Raw genomic sequence first — 21,915 nt, 5'->3', positions numbered from 1 at the left:
CACCACCCTGACTTGGAACTACATCACCGTTCCTTCACTGATGCTGGGTCAAAATCCTGGAACTCCCTTCCTAACAGCACTGTGGGTCTACCTACCTCACATGGACCGCAGCAGTTCAAGAAGGCAGCTCACTACCACCATCTCAAGGGCAAATGGAGATGGGCAGTGTGCTCACATCCCATGAACAAATAAAAAAAAAACAATTACACACTCAGGCACACAAGGAGATACTAGGACAGGCGGCCAAAAGCTTGGTCAAAGAGGCAGGTTTTAAGGAGCACCAGACTAATCCCTGGGATGGCAGGAATGTCTTATGAGGTTGAGGAAACTGGACGTGTATTCTCTAGGGTTTCGAAGAATGAGAAGTGATCTCATTGAAACTTACAAAATTATTAGAGAGAATGACAGGGTAGATGTAGACCAGAGGTTCCCCTGGCTGTGAGTCTCAAACCAGGGGACACAGTCTCAGAATAAGGGGCAGGCCATTTAAGATGGCGATGAGGAGAAATTTCCTTACACCGAGGGTGGTGAATCTGTGGAATTCTCTACCCCAGAGGGCTGTGGAAGCTCAATCATTGAGCATGTTCAAGACAGAAATCAATAGATATCTGGATACTAATGATATCAAGGGATATGGGGAGAGCACGGGAAAGTGGCATTGAGGTAGATGATCAGCCATGATCTAATTGAATGGTGGGGCAGGCTTGACGGGCTGAATGGCCTACTCCTACTTCTAAGAGTCTGAGCAGCCCCAGAAACTGGACAGGGGACAGCTGACCTCTTGCTCACCATAGCAGTCAAGTCTAGGAAGACCAAAGGTGGGTGGGAGGGCAATAGGTTTAAAAAGTGTTTTATGATCTTTATTTTACCGAGATCTGTGTTCACCTCCAAATATACCTGAAGGAGGAAAAGATTCTGTAGGGCTGCAAGGGGAAAATTGAACAGCTCTTACAAAAAGGAGCCAGCACAGGCACGATGGGCTGAATAGCCTTCTTCTCTGAACGAATCTATGAAATCTGATGGACGGGACAAATCTGAACAAGCATCAGGTTCTTGGAACTCAATACTTAAACACACCCCCACCCCACGATGGTGAAGACAGTTACCGTGAAGATTTCCACAATGTCATTGGATGTGGTGCGGACTGGATCCACATCCTTCTCGCTCAGTACCCTCATCAGGCTGACCCCGTCCGTCTCCAGAATCCACTCCTGGAGAGCTTTGAACTCCCCATCTTCTGTGATTATTATCTTCTTCTTGTTGTCGGTCTGAGGAAGGTGCATGTACACCTAAAGTGGGTGGAGAGCAGGCATTGAAAATAGCAACAATCCAGACAGTTTAACACAGCGACAAGTTACTCAGAGTGTTCCAATACACAATGATAACACTGGGTCAAGAGGCCCCAGGTCAAGTTTCGGGATACCAAGGAAAGGTTTATGTCAGGCACCAGTACAGGAAAAAAAGGGGGAGCAACTGCTGGTCAGGAGGGGTGGATAAGGACAGGTCACTGCCCTGAAACCGTAGTAGTAAAGGGTAGAATAGATATTCTAAAGGGGGGGGAATGAAGCATCCAAACCCTTGTGATTTTCCCCAATTCCCTCCTTCCTCCCTCCTTTCTGATGTGCATTTTCCTATTTTACTTTTATTAGCTCTTGCCATTTTGTTTCATAATTTACAGCCAATATTGGCAGGAAAGTTTTCCGTTTTCACAGACGACTAATTATTTAATCATAGAGCCATTCGGCCCATCTGCTCCGTGCTGGTGTTTCTGCTCCACACGAGCCTTCTCCCACCCTTTTCATCTCACCCTATCACCATATCCTTCTATTCCTTTCTCCATCATGTGTTTATCCAGCTTCCCCTTAAATACATCGATACTATTCACCTCAACCACTCCCTGTGGTGGCAAACTGCACATTCTCATCACTCTCCGGAATTCCCTATTGGATTTATTAGTGACTGTCTTAAATTTATGGCCCCTAGTTCTGGTCTCCCAAGTGGAAACATCCTCTCTCTGACTACCCCAAACCTGTTCATAACCTTAAAACAAAAACCTCTATTGGGCCACACCTCAGCTTTCCCCACTCTAAAGGAAAGAACCCCAGCCTGTTGAATCTTTTTTGTTATAACCTTCTCCAGTGCCTCCAGATCCTCCTCATAAACATGGAAACCAAAACTATGTATAATGTAGTCTAACCAAGGTTCTATACAGGCTTAACACAACTTCCCCACTTTTCAATTCTATCCCTCTAGACATGAACCTGTGTTTTGTTGTCAGATTTCCAGTGTGGACAGTATTCTGCTTTTGTGCCAGTGTTTTGTTTGCATTTTTGTGGCCTTGTTGTACCTCGACCCCAGAATCTTTATTCTCCTCCATCACACTTTGATTCCCATTATCCAAGGTATATATGGTCTCCTGATTCTTCCTACCAAAATGCAGCATCTCACACTAATCTACCAGTTCGACAAAAGTCGTCTCAAATTCAGGCTCCCAGTACAGGATCCTTGCTGCTGGTTTTAGTTCATTCCAGTGTCCTCGCCAGCCAAGGGCTCACCTTGCTGATCTGCTCAATCCCTTGCAATGTCATGTCTGTGAGCATGTTTGACTCGATGCATCGAAGGAATACGTCATCGTCCATCTTGTCCACCACCTCCTCCTCTTGCTGCAACAAAGTGGGCAAGTTAGAGCCACTCTGATTTATTCACAGTTAAAAACAGCATGACTACATTTCATAATCAAATTAGAAAAGGCAATGTTTCCCGTGTCACTGCTGATTGAATCTCCCTCTACACTGTCCCCATCAAATACTCCCAGGACAAGTACAGCACGGGGTTAGATACAGAGTAAAGCTCCCTCTACACTGTCCCCATCAAACTCTCCCCAGGACAGGTACAGCACGGGGGTTAGATACAGAGTAAAGCTCCCTCTACACTGTCCCATCAAATACTCCCAGGACAGGTACAGCACGGGGGTTAGATACAGAGTAAAGCTCCCTCTACACTGTCCCATCAAATACTCCCAGGACAGGTACAGCACGGGGGTTAGATACAGAGTAAAGCTCCCTCTACACTGTCCCATCAAACACTCCCAGGACAGGTACAGTACGGGGGTTAGATACAGAGTAAAGCTCCCTCTACACTGTCCCATCAAACACTCCCAGGACAGGTACAGTACGGGGGTTAGATACAGAGTAAAGCTCCCTCTACACTGTCCCATCAAACACTCCCAGGACAGGTACAGCACGGGGGTTAGATACAGAGTAAAGCTCCCTCTACACTGTCCCCATCAAATACTCCCAGGACAGGTACAGTACGGGGTTAGATACAGAGTAAAGCTCCCTCTACACTGTCCCATCAAACACTCCCAGGACAGGTACAGTACGGGGGTTAGATACAGAGTAAAGCTCCCTCTACACTGTCCCATCAAACACTCCCAGGACAGGTACAGTACGGGGGTTAGATACAGAGTAAAGCTCCCTCTACTTTGTCCAAACAACCACCCTCCGTCCTGCACACTGTGTTCCTTCCCTCAGACTACCAGTTCACTGCTCTCAGGGTGTTCCACACCAAGACTGCAACACCTCCTCTCACCTCTTGGAATTTATTCTCATCACTGTTCATGATACGAATTCTTAGGACCAATTTCTCTGCGTTGTCATCGTTAAATATGCAGTTCAAATCATCGCCAAAACCTGTTGGGTACAAAACACCGTTCGATGTTACATGGGTGCACTGATAGGCAGCTGGAGACTGAATTTAACAAAAAAAAATTGAAGACATTTTATATTCTCCCTTAACCCCAAGGGAATTGCACAAACTTGTCGTCATCAACAGCAGCACCAGGAAGTCCAAATCTATCAATTCAGGAAGGCACAGAGGCCAAAAACCCAAATGACCAAAAACCCAAACGACCAAGTTTCTCACCAGCGTTGATTTTCTCTGCAATCTGCTCCATGGTGAGTTTCCGGTCAGTCATGTGCTTACGGTCAAGCTCTATACGCAGCAGCCAGGGAGAGATCCTCGTCACGTCGAAGTCGGGCATTTCATAGTAGACATTCACCCACTCCTGGTCCTCAGACACCACTGTGTTCTGGGGGTCAGGGTCGTAATAGATGGCAGTGTTGGCCGTGACCTTCCTCAGTGTGGTGTGCTCCAGTCGACAGAGGATGTCCTGTAAGAAAAGCACGGCACATTACACAGGTATTCCCTTCCACCTCCCCTGGTGGTGCCACGACATGCTGAGATCTCTAACTGGGTTCTCTCTGCTTCACATGCCAGTCTAGACATTGCGCTGCAGCTGTCTGTTCAGACTTTGTGGATTCCCAATTGCTGTGTGGTGGCCATTTTGACAGCAAATCCCAGCCTGGGCATAACCTTCAAGTGATGGGGAAAAATCTAAATTCACAGGCAGTGCGAGAAGACAGTCCCTGCATTTCTGCAGCACCTCATCTCAGGATGTCCCAAAGTGACTTACAGCCAACATACTTTTGAAGTATAGTCACTGCTGCAATGTAGAACATTTGGAAGGCACTTTACACACAGCAAGCTCCTGCAAACAGCAACACGATAATGACCATTTCACCTGCTTTAGTGACAGTGATTGAGGGATAGATATTGGCCCAGGAGCCTGGGGAGAACACTCCTGCTGTTTCGAGACAGTGGCTGTGGGATTGGAGAAGATATCCGGGGAGTGTTAATTGGTCAATTGTAAGCCCAGGCCCCCAATTATCTGTGCGTGCTTGACTGGAGAACCTGCCCTCGGACGCTGACTCTACACATGAAAGCAGTCCTTCAGGTTTATACTCCTGTCTTCTGACTTTCCCATCTTGGTTTCATCCTGAAAAAAAATAGGAGCAGGAGGAGGCCATTCAGCCCCTTGCACCTTCTCCTCCATTCAATAAAATCACGGCTGATCCTAGACTCCAACTCCACTTTCCTACACTATTCCCATATCCCTCGATTCCCTTAGTGCACAAAACCTGTCACTCACTCTTGAATATATTCAGTGATTGAGCATCCACAGTTAGGAGGTAGAGAATTCCAAAGATTCACAACCCTCAGTGAAGAAATTTCTCAGTCCTAAATGGCTACTCCCTTATCCTCTACCCCACCCCACTATCAGGTACCTTGGCACGTTCTGCATCCCTGGCAGACTGGCCCAGCAGGAATACAGTGAGTGAGGGAGTCTTGGGCTTCTTGGAGATGTTGATCAGCTCTTTCAGACGAGGGACACCCAGGGTGACGTTCTTGGCCGACACTCCAGCGTAGTGAAAGGTGTTCAGGGTCATCTGTGTGGCGGGCTCTCCCAGTGACTGGGCAGCCAAAGCACCCACCATCTCCCCAGGGTGGGCCTAGAGGGCAGAGAGAGAGAGAAAAAGTTAGCAAAGTCCCAAGCACAAAATTCAATATTACAGCTGAGATTATTCTAAGCGAGCACACAGTCTTTCTCCCTTGCTCAGTCCAAAACACACACCCCTTCCTTAACAGAATCACCCAACTTGCCACACATCACCACCCTGCCCACCCCAAATAAACCGACCACTGGCTAGTTTTGTGGGTGTTAGTAACCAATACATCACCCAAGAGGCCATTATTCACCAGTGAGGCTTCACAATGACCAATGAGCTATCATGAGTCAAGCTGAATCCAGTTCTCACTCAGGGTGCCCGGCACTGCCAGCAGAAGTCAGTGTGCCATCAGCTACCCAGTTAGGGTACAAGTTAAAAACAGCAAGGTCCCAACCCCCTACTGAACGACCCCTTCATCCCGGTGCCTAGACTGATTCCTGAGCTGAGAGGGTTATCCTTTAAAGAGATCAAGTAGAATGGGCTTATATTTTCTGGAGTTTAATAGCAAGAGAGGTTATCTCATTGAAATGTATAAAATTCTTAAATGTTTTGACAGGGTGGATAGGGAGAGGCTGCTTCCCCTGGCTGGAGTGTCTGGAACCAGGAGTCAGTCCTCAGGATAAGGGGCAGCCATTTAGGATAGAGGAGGAGAAATTTCTTCACTCAAGATTTGTGAATTCTCTATCCCCGAGGGCTGTGGATGACCAGTCATTGGGTATAGTCAGGGCTGAGATTGATAGATTTTTTTAAAGACACTCTGAATCAAGGGATATGGGGATCAGGCAGGAAAGTGGAGTTGAGATAAGGGGTCAGTCACAATCCTATTGAATGGTGTAGCAGGCTCGAGGGATCAAATGGCTTACTCCCACTCATGTTCTTAGCTCAAAGTGGTCACTAAGCAAAGCCAACTTTATAAAACAAAAGGGTGGAAGTTATGCTACATTTGTGATTAGACCCGATCTGGAGTAACTGTGTTCCGTTCTGGACTCCACACCTCAGATATATACTGGCTTTGGAGGGGATGCAGCACAGCTTCACCAGAACGATACCAGTGTTAAAAGGGTTAAATTATAAGAACATGTTTAAGTGGTCATTGGATAGACATATGGATGAAAATGGAATAGTGTAGGTCAGATGGTTTCACAGGTCGGTGCAACATCGAGGGCCGAAGGGCCTGTACTGCGCTGTAATGTTCTATGTTGCACAGACTCGGCTTATATTCCCTCGAGTGTAGAAGATTAAGGGGCGATTTAATAGAGGGGTTTACGATGATTAAAGGAGTTGATCAGGTCAATAGAGAGAAACTATTTCCTCTGGTGGGGGGAGTCCAGAACAAGGGGGGCAGAACCTTCAAATTCGAGCCAGGCCGTTCAGGGGTGATGTCAGGAAACACTTCTTCACACAAAGGGGAGTGGAAATCAGGAACTCTCTCCCTCAAAAAGCTGTTGAGGCTGGATGTCATTTGAAACTTAAAAACTGAGATAGATAAATTTTTGTTGGAAAAGGGCATTAAGGGTTATGGAACCAGGGAAAATACAAGTTAAGATATAGATCAACCATGATCGAATTGAATGGCAGAACAGGTTGCAGGGGCTGTTTCTAGAAGAGGGAAACAAAGTCTGCTATCACACTATCACCCCAAACCCACCATTACACTGCAATCCAAAAGGGGAATTGGGGAACAAGGAATGGTCATACGTGTAATCCAATTGCTTACTATTGACTGGTTAAACTTGGCTTCAATCTCCCCCAACAGCCACTCAAAGGCCTCTCCACTAAGACGGAATTCCTCGGTCATACGCCGGCTGCACAGCGTGGAGCGCAGGTGGATGTTGAAGAGCAGTGTGGCGTTCTCCTGCGCCTGGCGACTCAGGGGGTCATCACCGTTCACTATGATCAGCTTCTTACTCAGTTCCTTCACACCTGGAACAAGGAGAGGGCTCTGAGAATCAATCTTAGCACAGGAAGGTGGCCATTTGGCCCGTCGTGTCTGTACCAGCTCTTTGAAACAGTTATCAATTAGTCCCACTACCCCCTCCCCTGCTCTTTTCACATAGCCTTGCAAATACTTTTCCCTTCCAGTATTTATCCAATTCCCTTTTGAAAGTTACTATTGAATCTGCTTCCACCGCCCTTTCAGGCAGCGCGTTCCAGATCACAACAACTCACTGTGTAAAAAAATTCCTATCTCCCCTAATGATCTTAAACTTATGTCCTCTGATTACTGACCCTCCTGACAGTTTCTGACTACTCATCAAAACCCTTCATAATTTTAAACCCCTCTGTTAAAATCGCCCTTAACCTTCTCTGCTCTAAAGGAGAATAATCCCAGCTTCTTCAGTCTATCCATGTAACTCAAGTCCATCATCCCTGGTACCATTCTGATAAAAAAATGAAGCAATAAAGGAAAAGATCGATCTTCCTGGGTAAAGGGGAAAAACCCCCATTAGACACTGTCTGGTGGACACCAAGAGCTCAGCCCAATCTCAATGCAGAAAGTCATTAAACCGCCCTCCCTCACTTCCTGCAGCAGCTGGGAAGGCTATAGGGTGATCCTATAGTCTACAAAATTTGGAAGGATTATCTAATAGTTAATAGTGATTCATTGTTTTCACTAGTTAGTGAGACAGTAACAAGGGAGCACATACATAGCAGAATTTAAAATCCACCTGTTCAAATCCCTCCAAGGCCTCATCCCTCCCTATCTCTAACCTCCTCCAGCCCTAAAACCCTCCAGATCCCTAATTTCATTGGCAGCCGTGCCTTCAGCTGCCTGGGCTCCAAGCTCTGGAATTCCCTCCCTAAGCCTCTCCAACTTCCTCTCCTTTAAAATCTACCTCTTTTGACCAAACTTCTAATCAGCTGCCCCAATAGCTTATCTTGCTCCATGTCAAATTTTCTTAAATAATTCTCCTGTGAAGCACCTTGGGGCATTTTCCTACATTAAAAGGCACTATATAAATGCAAGTTGTTGAGCATGTTTACCAGATAGCAGTCAGAAAGTGGAATAGTCTGCTACCTATTGAATCAATGTCGTTAACACATTTAAATAGTTGTTTTAAAAAAAAACAAAGAAAGAATGTTAGGGAGCAAGAGAGAACAGGATTACTCATAGTAACACCAGCAGACCTGCTGGGGGTGAACAGCCCATTTCTGTGCTGCAATATTTTAATGTGCTGCAGGTCTTTGAAGACAAAAGCCCTAACAGTAGAGCTGGGTTTAGCAACTGACCTTCAATCACACGGATAGGGTGGAGATCAGTCACTGTTCGCGTGTTGATGTGGAAGATTTTCTGAGCATTCCAGATCATACGGAGCAGGTTACAGGGCAGTACCACCTGCAGGCAGGAAAACAAAAGAAAGTTAATGAAAAAATCCTGCCCACACCAGAACATCACAAGCTAGCGTCAGTCTGTGGCTTCAGGGTGACACGTGCAGTGTGTGACAGCTTTCTCTTTGGTTTCCAAATTGCAAAGATTTACATAGCATCTCGTGTCTTCAAACTGTAGTAAGCAGGTCCCAATGACCGCAAAAAGGTAAAATGACTGATCAATTTTATTTCATGGGGTTACTGACTGGAAAACAGGCACCACACAGCAGAAATTCTAGGCCCAGAGCTCTTTAGTTGGTGAGAAGCAAGATTGACATCCACTGGCACAATGTGAAACTAGCAAGACAGGCCAGTAAAATCTCCCAGACTGTAGGATGGCACCTCTGACAAGGCAGCGCTGCCGACATGGGGAGCCTAGACAGAAGTGGGGCTTGAACCCACAACTGCTCGGGTCAGAGAACAGTCTGTTGCTAACTGAAGCAAGTTGACAGAGCAGTGAGAATTCCAAAAGGCAGCATCACACCCACTGGCTTCACTCCTGCTCACAACACATTTACAATGAGTCACAGTGGTTGGAATTGGATCTTGTATATCGGAATCTTCAGATGATCCCTGCCACGTCACTGTAAGGGGGTCGTTTTGGGGGGTGGGGGGAAGAGGCAGAGAGAGAGACACCCTGGTCTGTCCTACCTTGCTGTCTCCAGTGGGGAACACAGCCCTAAGAACCTCTCGATCATCCCTCATCTTCTCAAACTCCACCTCTAGTTCATTCTGAATCGCAGCATTGCTGAGAATTTCCTTCACGATGTCTTCCTGCAAGGTCCGGCGTAAGCTTCGCTCGTTTGTGTACTCTAGTTTGAACCTGTTGGAAATCAGAACAATCACGGGTTGTCAGTGCTTTGCCTGGTGGGTTCTGCTGGTTGGCATTGAATTGATTTGGATGAAACATTTCAGTTAGTTCAGACAATAATCACCCATCTTCCTGTCAGCTCTTCCCAAATCTAAACCCACCCTCACTCTACCCTATGGTTTGAGCCGATACTATCCTTGAAATGTTTGTGGTCCCCACAACTCAGTTGATAGCCTGGAAAGGTTACATTAGATGTGGAAGGGAATACCCTGACCAATTTGTTGCTTCCTTTCAGGATAACTGTTGGAAACTGCCTGGCTGGCCATTTTCCCCAGCACAACGACTGGAGCTAATGGGGAAAACATTCAGTGCCTGCCCACTGGGTCCAGGTATACTGTGCCCTGCCAACACAGCACCTCACGAATTCTGGACTTGGTGACTTACTAGCATGTCATTTCTGTTAATGACATTTTGTACTGAGAGTTCACAGTGCTCTGAGGAGCAGCCATGGCTTTTTTGGGACACTGGGATTGTGGAAGCAGGTTGCCTGGGACCAAGGCAATATTCCCAGGCACTCTCCCAACAAAATAGTTTGAAAGATCCGCCTAGAAATGCAAGCTTCACTTTGGCTCAGCGCTTATTCCGTTTCGAAGGGTTCCCACCTGAAACATTAATGTGTTTCTCCCAGTTTTTTTTTTATTTCCAAAATATACTTTATTCATAAAAATCTGTAAAAATTACATTGCCAAACAGTTTCCAAACAGCACCAGAAAATACAAACATTGCAAGGGAGATCAGTTTCCTTCAATACTGTCATGAGTTTCTTCCCAACCCTTCCGTTTCACAATTGTCATGTCAATTACAATTTTACATTTACAGCAATTGAGAATATTAACGATACAGTTCGAGGGGTTTCCCATTGATCCAGCCCCTCAGTCCAGCTTGGTGGGGGAACCTTACACTGTGGTCTTTCCCCATTGAGCCTTTGCTGCGGCTGCCCCAAGCTTTAGTGCGTCCCTCAGCACGTAGTCCTGGACCTTGGAATGTGCCAGTCTGCAACATTCGGTGGTGGACAACTCTTTGCGCTGGAAGACCAGCAAGTTTCGGGCAGACCAAAGGGCGTCTTTCACCGAATTGATAGTCCTCCAGCAGCAGTTGATGTTTGTCTCGGTGTGCGTCCCTGGGAACAGCCCGTAGAGCACAGACTCCTGTGTTACAGAGCTGCTTGGGATGAACCTTGACAAAAACCACTGCATCTCTTTCCACACCTGCTTTGCAAAGGCACATTCCAGGAGGAGGTGGGCGACCGTCTGTTTCTCCCAGTGATTCAGGCATACATGCTGAGCCACTTGTGCATTCCAGCATTTCCCATTTGCTTTTTAGATCTGGACAGTAGGCTGGAGGTCACATTAAGGTGCAGCTGCCTAGAAAACACAATACTCACTTCTTCTCGAAGTTCTTGTGGGATGGCTTCACAGACGCCAGATTCTGGAACTCCACGCTCTCTCCTGCCAGGCCATCCTCTCCGTACCGCAGCTGGATCACTTGGTTAATGGAGTTTCGAACCGTCGCATCATATTTCACCATCACAGACTCCATAGACTTGATCAAACGTCTCTGGATATAACCTGGGGGCAGGGAAAAAACCCTCCATCACCACAAGTGTTTCCACCCAACACCAGCATCTATTCTCTATTTACATGCCAAGAGCAGAAGAATTCTCATTGTGTCCTGAACAATTTTCATCCCTCAACCAACACTAAAAAAATTATGTCATTGCCACATTGCTGCTTTTGGGATCTTGCTGTGCATAAATTAGTTGCTGCCTTTCCTATATTATAACAGTAACCACAAGTCAAATAGTAGTTCATTGGCTGTAAAAGGTTCTTTTGGATGTCCAGAGGTGGTGAAAGGGGCAATAGAAAAGCAAGTTCTTTAATTCCAGGATCATGATGCAATAACCAATGAGAATTGGTAGAGTCCACCCTCATCAGTTCAGAGAATGGTGCTAAGAACGTGAGGAGTTTTCCTCCCCTTTCCTTGTAAAGGCAGTAACCTCTGAACTGCAGACTCGCATGCACCAGATGCTCTGCAACATCTTACCCTAGTGACAAACAATCAGCCAGCCCCGATGGGGGTTAGTGTTGATAAGTTCTTCAGCAGTAAGGGTCATCACAGCCAGCTCTGATCCCATGCTTCATACCCCCACCACCCCCCTTAGCACACAAACGTAGCAGGTGGTGGCCAGTGAGTAGGAGCAGATACCCAGAATTAATGCATCCCCATTGCGCCCAGTGGAGAGGGAGGGGAGGGTGAGATGATCATCTAATAAATTACCGGTTTCAGCAGTCTTCACAGCAGTATCAATCAGACCCTCTCTGCCTCCCATGGCGTGGAAGAAGAACTCAGTGGGAGTCAGGCCAGCGAGGTAAGAGTTCTCCACGAAGCCCCTACTCTCCGGACCGTAGTCATCCTTGATGAAGTGCGGCAGCGTGCGGTGCTTAAAGCCAAAGGGAATCCGCTTTCCCTCTACGTTCTGCTGCCCCACCACAGCAATAACCTGGGCAGAGAAAGGAGACTCATTACTCTGTATCTAACCCTGTGCTGTACCTGTCCTGGGAGTGTTTGATGGGGACAGTGTAGAGGGAGCTTTACTCTGTATCTAACCCTGTGCTGTACCTGTCCTGGGAGTGTTTGATGTGGACAGTGTAGAGGGAGCTTTACTCTGTATCTAACCCCGTGCTGTACCTGTCCTGGGAGTGTTTGATGGGGACAGTGTAGAGGGAGCTTTACTCTGTATCTGACCCATGCTTCATCTATCCTGGGAGTACACAATACATTATAGTATCCCATGCCCTCCCCCGAGTGTTCAGACTGAAAGTAATGTTAATGAGGGGAATGAGGACACCTGAATGCCGATTCCCAACCTGATTAAAGCTCACCTGTGAAATATTAATCTTAGATCCTTTGGAGCCAGCGACTACCATGGATTTGAAATTATTGTACTCAGATAGGGATTTCTGAGCAGATGAGCCAGTCTTGTCACGGGCATCATTTAGGATTCGGTTGACCTGGTTCTCGAAGGTTTGACGCAGAGTGTTACCGGGAGTGGGCTCCAACTCGTTGTTGTGAGCTTTCTCAATAACCTGCAATGAGAAAGAGATTGCCAACAGCCTGGCAGCAGAAAGAATCCACAGCAACAAAGGACCATTTCCATTCATTCAACAGCAGGACTCTGGTGGCAAACTCACCTCTATCACATCCTGTTTGGCCTTTTTGATGGTATTCTGAATGTCCTGGTAGGTTTTGGCATCAGCGATGGAGTCACCAATACCAATTGTGTGACCTGTCACAAAGCAAAATAAACTCCACAGTTTATAGATAAATAAAAAAAACAAACAGTTGTAAAACATCTATTGCGGTGATTCGCGGGTGTAAAATACGTGCCAATAGACCACCCCACTGATTTTCAATCAGTAGTTTAACAAAGATGGCGGACTGTCAGATGATAAACAAAAAGAGAATCCAACCTCCACCTCAGATTCTCGTTTCTGCACATGCATACATGTCTGACTGCACTGCGAGTCAGATCAGGTAGAGGATAGTTTAGGAACTGGAGGCCTTTCAGCCTCTTCAGCCTGTCCCACCATTCAATTAGATCCTGACGGATCTGTATCTTGACTTCATCTCCTGCCCCAACAAAAATCTAACAGCGCTCTGGAACCAACATGGCAACTCCCCCTTCCCCATCACTCCGCCCCCCCCCCCCCAAACTCAGATCCAGACCTCATTACACCCTTGGTCCCCACAGACAGAGCTGAACTCCAGTGGTAAAGTGAGCATTGCTCCTGTTAATCAAGAAAATTCTCGCAGGTCATTAAGGTTTCACTGCAGTTTTGATTATAAAATGTTCACTGCCACATAAGAGCAGTATTTTCAAGATTCTCAAACATGAAAAGACATGTGGAGTATTTCACTATATGCCTAGTCTCTCGTAATCCACACTCCTCTCAAAACTACAGCTTCTGAAACCAGAGAGTGCCTTTTGTCAGGCTCAATAGGATGCCTGTGCATCTCCATTTTATTTCACTTCACCCTTTCCCTGTTCAGCTTCCCTGGTACAAAAAAAACTTCAAGGTTAATGGAATATTGGGGCCTAGATACAAAGGGGTGGAAGTCATATTACAGCTGTGTAAAGCTTTGGTCATCTTCCATCTGGAGTATAATGTGGGGAAGTGAGGTTATTGACTTTGGTAGTAAAGGATAGAAAAGCAGAATTTGATTTTATTTTTTTTTTTAAAAAAAAGGTCTGAAACAGGATAAGAAGATGAGAAATTACTTCACTCAAAGGGTTGTGAATCTGTGGAATCTCTACCCCAGAGGGGTGTGGATGCTCCATTGTTGAGTATAGTTAAAGCTGAGACACAGATTTTTGGTCTCAGGGAATTAAAGGATATGGAGAGCAGGAGGGAAAGGGGAGTGAAGGAGAGCAGGAGGGAAAGGGGAGTGAAGGAGAGCAGGAGGGAAAGGGGAGTGAAGGAGAGCAGGAGGGAAAGGGGAGTGAAGGAGAGCAGGAGGGAAAGGGGAGTGAAGGAGAGCAGGAGGGAAAGGGGAGTGAAGGAGAGCAGGAGGGAAAGGGGAGTGAAGGAGAGCAGGAGGGAAAGGGGAGTGAAGGAGAGCAGGAGGGAAAGGGGAGTGAAGGAGAGCAGGAGGGAAAGGGGAGTGAAGGAGAGCAGGAGGGAAAGGGGAGTGAAGGAGAGCAGGAGGGAAAGGGGAGTGAAGGAGAGCAGGAGGGAAAGGGGAGTGAAGGAGAGCAGGAGGGAAAGGGGAGTGAAGGAGAGCAGGAGGGAAAGGGGAGTGAAGGAGAGCAGGAGGGAAAGGGGAGTGAAGGAGAGCAGGAGGGAAAGGGGAGTGAAGGAGAGCAGGAGGGAAAGGGGAGTGAAGGAGAGCAGGAGGGAAAGGGGAGTGAAGGAGAGCAGGAGGGAAAGGGGAGTGAAGGAGAGCAGGAGGGAAAGGGGAGTGAAGGAGAGCAGGAGGGAAAGGGGAGTGAAGGAGAGCAGGAGGGAAAGGGGAGTGAAGGAGAGCAGGAGGGAAAGGGGAGTGAAGGAGAGCAGGAGGGAAAGGGGAGTGAAGGAGAGCAGGAGGGAAAGGGGAGTGAAGGAGAGCAGGAGGGAAAGGGGAGTGAAGGAGAGCAGGAGGGAAAGGGGAGTGAAGGAGAGCAGGAGGGAAAGGGGAGTGAAGGAGAGCAGGAGGGAAAGGGGAGTGAAGGAGAGCAGGAGGGAAAGGGGAGTGAAGGAGAGCAGGAGGGAAAGGGGAGTGAAGGAGAGCAGGAGGGAAAGGGGAGTGAAGGAGAGCAGGAGGGAAAGGGGAGTGAAGGAGAGCAGGAGGGAAAGGGGAGTGAAGGAGAGCAGGAGGGAAAGGGGAGTGAAGGAGAGCAGGAGGGAAAGGGGAGTGAAGGAGAGCAGGAGGGAAAGGGGAGTGAAGGAGAGCAGGAGGGAAAGGGGAGTGAAGGAGAGCAGGAGGGAAAGGGGAGTGAAGGAGAGCAGGAGGGAAAGGGGAGTGAAGGAGAGCAGGAGGGAAAGGGGAGTGAAGGAGAGCAGGAGGGAAAGGGGAGTGAAGGAGAGCAGGAGGGAAAGGGGAGTGAAGGAGAGCAGGAGGGAAAGGGGAGTGAAAGAGAGCAGGAGGGAAAGGGGAGTGAAGGAGAGCAGGAGGGAAAGGGGAGTGAAGGAGAGCAGGAGGGAAAGGGGAGTGAAGGAGAGCAGGAGGGAAAGGGGAGTGAAAGAGAGCAGGAGGGAAAGGGGAGTGAAAGAGAGCAGGAGGGAAAGGGGAGTGAAAGAGAGCAGGAGGGAAAGTGGAGTGAAAGAGAGCAGGAGGGAAAGTGGAGTGAAAGAGAGCAGGAGGGAAAGTGGAGTGAGGTAGATCAGCCATGCTCATATTGAATGGTGCAGCAGACTCGAGGGACCTTATGGCCTACTCCTGCTATTTTTCACGTTCTATGTATGGTGTTCAGTTCTGGTGACTGCACCTCAGGAAGGTGAAACTGGCCTTGGAGTGGGTGCAGAAGAGATACACCAGGGTATAGAAGAGTAAAGGGTGATGTATGAGGGGATTTGATGAGGTAGATAGAGAGAAACTATTTCCTCTGGTAGGGGAAGCCCAGAATAAGGGGGCATAACTTTAAAATTCAAGCCAGGTCCCTCAGGGGTGATGTCAGGAAGCACTTCTTCACACAAAGGGGAGTGGGAATCTGGAACACTATCCCCCAATCAGGAGAATTGAAGCTTGTACCACTGGGATTGACAGATTTGCGTTAGGTAAGGGTTACTGAACCAAGGTGCAGATCAACCACAATTGAATGGGGGAGGGGAACAGGCTCAAGGGGCCGAATGGCCTCTTCTGGTTCCTACGTGCTTGACTTCTCCAGCTTTCCATCAATATAGAGCCTGTACCCCAGATTTAAAAAATTCAAATGCAGCAGGGAGAATTAAGCGATTTTATTTAAACAGCACAGCAGGCTTTTTTGGTCCCAACATCAATGCCAGTTAATAGTCAACTGGAAACCAGCAACACTGAATGAAGAGTCGATTATCTGTAACGAATGGAACTTGCCTACCGTTGCACTACCTGTTTCAACCAGTGAGTGACACAGTACAGCAACTGAATGCACAGCACACTTGGTGCACTGGTATAGAAATATAGCAACACTGCAGCATGATGCAACCTTCACAGCATTAACCAGTGGGCAGAAAGGGCTACAGCAGCTTATAGCACTTTACACTATAGTAGAGATTCAGCTTGAAGGGAGCGTGTGTCAGAGAGGACTGCAACGCTAGTTCTCCAAACGAGGGGAGGGTCCTTCATCTCCCCTCTCCCTCCCCCAGCCCCGACAATACCACTGGTGAGCACTGTTAAGTTATTGGAGTAAAAGATTTGCTGATCACAGATGATATTCTGCCTATCAGCATAGTGACTTGCTCCAGTATTACTGTACCTCCTTTATGAATCTACACAGCTGTGATTACAGCACAACCACGTGAGGGCAGGAGGGTGAATAAAAGTATTGAATCTTAATGCAGAAGGTGGCCATTCAGCCCATTGCACCTGTGCCGTCTCTTTGAAAGCTATCCAATCAATTAGTCTCACTAACCACCCCCCCTTCCATCTTTCCCCACAGCCCTGCAAATCTCTCCTTCAAGTATTCAATTCAATTCCCTTCTGGAAGTTACTGTTGAATCTACTTCCACTTTCTCCAGATTGCAGTGACTCACTAGAATAGAAAGTTCTCTCATTCTCTCTCTCCCCATCATGGTTTTTTGATAAATTACCTTAAACCTGTCCTCTGGTTATTGACTCTACATGTCAGTAGAAACACTTTCTCCCTATCTACTCTATCAAAGTCCCATCAGAGGCTGATGAAAATAACTGTGGGATGGGGAACAGAGAAAGTCACAGGATCAGAATATCATTCGATGGAGTCTCACTTGAAATCTCACACACGTGAACTCAGGCAATGAACCAGAACTAGATGACAATTCCACTAATTTCCCTCCTTAGCCAGGAATGATTCTTTTTATCCTATGCTCTGCAGAGTTAGGATAGGTATCAGAACAAATTTCAGAAAGCTGCAGAGTTTTACAGCACAGAGGGGCTATTTGGGCCATCATGCCAGTGCCAGCTCGGAGGAGAACTATCCCTTTAAGCCCACTTCTCTACCCCTTTAAATTTGTCAAATTTTTCTTTTTCAAATATTTACCCATTTCCCTTTTAAACATTATGGAGTCTGCTCTGTGATCGGTTGAGCATTCTGTGTCCTAACAAATGCAGCTAACCTCATCCTTCGTTCTTCTGCCGATGATCTTAAATTGACAACCTCCAGTTACTGACTGACCGACTGGTTATGGTCAGTCAAGGGCAGGGCAGACCTAGAGATTTGTGATGCACAGTTTTGCACAAGACATGGTATAAACAAAAATAAATTTCAGTGCAGAGTAAATTCCAAGAGGCCAGGAGAAGCGACGGAGCCAGCATTTACTGAACCCTGGACTTCCTGTGGTTTAATTTCTCTGGTGTACAGTGAGCCGTTACCTTCAATCAACAGCCAGTTGTTGATGACAGTCTGGATGTTGCTGTAGAACAGTCTCGTGATGTCGTGGCCCATCTCCAGGAAGGTGATATGTACCAGGGATCCAGCGGAGGTTCCAAGTGACTTCTTGCACAGGATGCCCATTATCAGCTCTCCGTTCTCCACAATCACCTATACCCAGAAAGGGTGGGAAAAGGAAATGTGAAAACCCAACAGATGCGGCCCATCAGTCAAATCCGTAGGGGGCCAATGTTGCAGGTTTACTATAGCTGCCTTCCCCTCCAGCACGTGCTTATGCACAGCCTATGCTGAGCTGCTTGTAAATTCTCTGTTCTACAGTACGGAGGGGGAGGGAGGGAACACAAAAGTTTTCAACTTAAACTTCAGGAATCTGAACAGTTTTAAGTTTACTTCAGTGATGCCACAAGTTACCAAAACTGGGGGATGCTTAAATACGACACAGGCCTCCCAACAGCATCTAATAATGTATCACTCAGGACTGGGCCCTGAAAAGCAGAACTCGAACACTCTCCATTCACCAAAAGGTGATGAAACAATGTGCCCAACCTTAATTCAATCATGTCCATTTGTTCAGACATCATCCCCGAGGCCTCCATTACCCCACCCCACACATATGAACTATGAGAATCTGCAACCAACTATAACCCATTGCATATGCTGCCCTCATGTTAAAATTTTCCATTACAATAATCAGAGGAGTGGAAATGCTGGTTTGAGTGGTGCCTACACACCTCACACTTCAGTACTGTGCACAGTTCTGCTCTTCATATTACAGAAAGAATATAGAGGCGCAGGAGATGCAAAAACGACCAAAGAATGCGTGAGAACTAAGAAGGCATACTCATCAGGAAAGACTGAACCTGCTGCAGCTCTTTCCCCTAGGGAAAAAAAAACTGAGGATGACCTGATAGAGGTCTTTCAAATTATGAAAGTGTTTGACGGGATTGACCGTAGAGAAGGTGTTTCCACTTGTGAGGGAATTCAGAACTTGGGGCCATAAAAATAAGGCTGCGTTTGCTGACAACACAACCACTAGGTGGCACAGTACTGGCACATACGCAAATGTAGCCTCATCCACTGAAACGTCATTGTCGGCGATGTCTCAGGGAGCTGCCAGTAATAAAGATGGCACTGCTCAAGTTGTCACAAAAAGCGCACCTTCAACCCAAATTCTCACAGTGGCGGTGATCGCCACCTCCATCCCACCCCTCTTCGCTGCTCCCTCCCACGCCCATCTGCTCGCTGCTTCTCCCCTCTCACTCACTGCCTTGCTGCTTTCCCCACCTCAGGCTCTCGCTGCCCACTCCCCACCCCACCCAATGGCCGCTCGCTGCAGGCCTTGCCACTTTCCCGCCTCACCGCTCATTCCCTGCACCCCACTGCTTCTTCGGGTGGGGCGGTGGGCAGCGATCGGCTGAAGGAGGAAAGAGTGAGGTCTGCAGTGTTCGGACGGGGTGGTTGGGGAGGATGACAGATGTCGAGGGTGGGGAGCGAGCAGCAGAGTGGGGGAAGTGGCAAGAGGCGGGATGGAGCAGGAAATTGAAACCAGGAGGGAACGGGTTACTGTTCGGGGGAATGGAGCCAGTGATCGCGGTTATTGAGGGGTGAGGATGTCATTGTGTGGTGCCGTCAGCGTGTGCTTGCGTGCATTCATACTGGCAAGCTGGCAAATGCTCACACCCACTGATGACATCCACAATTGCTCTGTGTTGTCAGGAGTCACTGTGAAAATAATAAATTCATTGGGGAAAGCAGTTTCTCCTGAAATCCTTAGAGAGTGGTGAGAATGTGGAACTCACTACCACAGGGAGCGGTTGAGGTGAATAGTATCGATACATTTAAGGGGAACTGGATAAACGAGGGAGAAAGGAATAGAAGGATATGGGGATAGCATGAGATAAAGAGGGGTGGGAGGAGGCTCTCGTGTGGAGCAGAACCACCAGCACAGAGCAATTAGGCTGAATGGCCAGTTTCTGTGCTGTAAATGTTATGTAACTGTCGCTATGCGCAGCTCCTCCTGTGCAACCTTCGATCAGTCTATTGCCGTCATGCAGTATTTTGATCAGGTTGCTAACTAGGTATAAAAACAGAGCTATGGCGGGGGGTTGGGGGATAAAGGGGGAAATTGCTGGCCTGACCTTTGTGTCCCCCGGCGAGATGTGTTTATAAGGGCCGTTGTCCTCTTCATCTGGGTGAGTACTGTGAGTCCGGATGCAGTTGATGTGGCCTGGGATGACCAGAGTGAAGATCTGCTTGCCGGTCCAGAGTGGCCGAGGTTTGAGGATGGAAGGTTGGGGAACCTTCCCGTCCCAAGTCGAGAGATGCATCAACAGGTTCATGACTTCACCCTGTGGCAGAGGAACAAAGCAACACATCAGAGACTTCACTGCAATCAAACCAAACCAGTACATACCTCTTTCCTACCCCCCTGCACCCTCTCCCCAACCTGCAAACAGTAGATTGGGTCAGGATGTTTATACCACACTACTTTGTTGCCAAGTACATTCATATGCAACTTATTTATCCCTTTAAAAGCCACAGGATGCAATTGCTGTGCCTTCCTGGGTCCATTAAAGAGTAACTGCTCTCAAGATCCTCGGTTTTTGCAGGAGAGTTCTGGATTCCTTTGTGTGAAGTGCTTTCTGACATCACCCTAAATGTCCTGGCTCTAATTTCAAGGTTATGCCCCCTTGTTCTGGAAACCCCCCCCCACCCACCCGAGGTGATGGCAGTCAGGAGTAGTAACCCAGGCTGGTTTTTTCACCTCTTTAAACCAGGTTACTGAAAACAGTTGCAGTCTTGTACTTGCAGTCCTGACAGGGGTGATGTTAACTCGGCACAGACTGGGTGTGGAGGCGTTTCTCTAAATGAAATTCAGAATACAGCACTTAACGTTTGCCAGAAAAAAAGAACTCCAAGTCTTACCCGGTCCATGAAGACATCGCGCTTTGTAAACTTCCGCACAGCTGTCAACGTGTCCTGCACAATACCCATGACAGGTCTGTTGGACTGAGGGGTGACTATCATCCTGGGTACCATGGCCAGCTCTTGTATCTCTGCTCGTGTTTCCAGGGACTGAGGCAAATGGAGATTCATCTCATCACCGTCGAAATCCGCATTGTATGGAGTCGTCACACTGCACAAAATCAACGGCTGCTGTTACATTTAAAAAAGGGAAAGCACCTGCCCCTACGCCCCATTCCTCTATGGTATGATAAATTGTCAAGAGACCGCAGGTACCCAAGGCACAGCCTGAGCACCACCCTGGCAATCCAACAGCCAGAGATCACTCCGATTGAATCACCTGCTTGTCATTCCCCATTTGTAATCACAGGTATTGACTGCTATGCTTTGCTTTTGTTTTAAAAAAAAAAGGAAAAAAAGGACATTTCTTAGCTCAGTTGCTCATTTGATAGATAAATCCTGAATCAAACACTCGAGAACTGTACCAGTAACACGATCGAGCTGGGGATTCATTGCAACAGGGATTTAAACCTTATTTGGCTTCACAAGTATGCATGAACAGGAAGAGGCCATTCAGCCCCTCAAACCTATTCTGCCGCCATTCAATTAGATCATTGACGATCCTGGTCAGCCAATTTGGCTTGGCACACCCGACTGGTTTGACTGATGAATATTTGGTGGAATGGCACCCAGGTCTCGTTGCCAGGGGCAACCCACAACACTGAAATTTGCCAATTGCTGAACTCTTGCGGGAGGTATGACGGGGGTGGAGGAGAGAACGCGTGAGAGAGAAAAAGAGACAGAATGAACGCGTTCCAAAAAGGGACCGACACTCACCTGAGATTGAGTCGAAAGGTCGACCAGGGCAGGATCCGCACTTTGTGCCCCATCATGGACATTTTGTGCAGCGTGGGCTGTCGGTTGAAGATGACAATGTCGCCGTCGCACATGTGCCTTTCCACCTGGAACACATGGACAGCAGGCATACTGTAAGTGGCGGGTGCACACAGAACTCAAGGGCACATTCAACAAGACAAGATTTTTAAAGCTTTTGTGCTGCAGCAACCAACTTCCTCCTCTCCTACACGCCACCCTTTACAACAAAGCCACCTGCTCAGAGCTGGTACACCCCAAACTCAGCTTCCACGCATGAAGTCTCCATGTAGGAAGAGGGTTGTTTAATTTGAAATGGGTGTGGTTAGGAAATAACGGCACAATTACATTTCCTGAAGCATTTTAGATATCGAGTGTCAATTAAGCTAGCAACCTGCACTGTGAAAAGAAAAAAAAAATGCATTGCTATAGAGCCTTTCACCACC

General features: G+C 47.5%; 1 protein-coding gene across 2 annotated transcripts in view; it reads right to left on the bottom strand.

Annotated features, from left to right (window-relative positions):
• polr2a (RNA polymerase II subunit A) overlaps positions 1-21,915 on the bottom strand; it is a 44,418-nt gene that overhangs the window by 6,087 nt on the left and 16,416 nt on the right. For both annotated transcript variants that reach the window (XM_068023699.1, XM_068023700.1), the window contains 16 exons: positions 21,434-21,558; positions 20,558-20,768; positions 19,771-19,980; positions 17,614-17,782; positions 12,780-12,874; positions 12,471-12,674; positions 11,866-12,088; positions 10,973-11,156; positions 9,369-9,540; positions 8,580-8,685; positions 7,066-7,271; positions 5,127-5,351; positions 3,925-4,171; positions 3,592-3,692; positions 2,556-2,663; positions 1,107-1,289 (listed from right to left, as the gene is read on the bottom strand). In XM_068023699.1, coding sequence (XP_067879800.1) covers positions 1,107-1,289; positions 2,556-2,663; positions 3,592-3,692; positions 3,925-4,171; positions 5,127-5,351; positions 7,066-7,271; positions 8,580-8,685; positions 9,369-9,540; positions 10,973-11,156; positions 11,866-12,088; positions 12,471-12,674; positions 12,780-12,874; positions 17,614-17,782; positions 19,771-19,980; positions 20,558-20,768; positions 21,434-21,558 — 2,769 coding nt within the window. The remainder of the gene's footprint in view (positions 1-1,106; positions 1,290-2,555; positions 2,664-3,591; positions 3,693-3,924; positions 4,172-5,126; positions 5,352-7,065; positions 7,272-8,579; positions 8,686-9,368; positions 9,541-10,972; positions 11,157-11,865; positions 12,089-12,470; positions 12,675-12,779; positions 12,875-17,613; positions 17,783-19,770; positions 19,981-20,557; positions 20,769-21,433; positions 21,559-21,915) is intronic.

Source organism: Heterodontus francisci, chromosome 48 (assembly GCF_036365525.1).
Source record: "Heterodontus francisci isolate sHetFra1 chromosome 48, sHetFra1.hap1, whole genome shotgun sequence".
Classification (NCBI taxonomy): domain Eukaryota; kingdom Metazoa; phylum Chordata; class Chondrichthyes; order Heterodontiformes; family Heterodontidae; genus Heterodontus; species Heterodontus francisci.
Note: the sequence above shows the minus strand (reverse complement) of the source record. Positions and strands in the feature narration are given on the sequence as shown.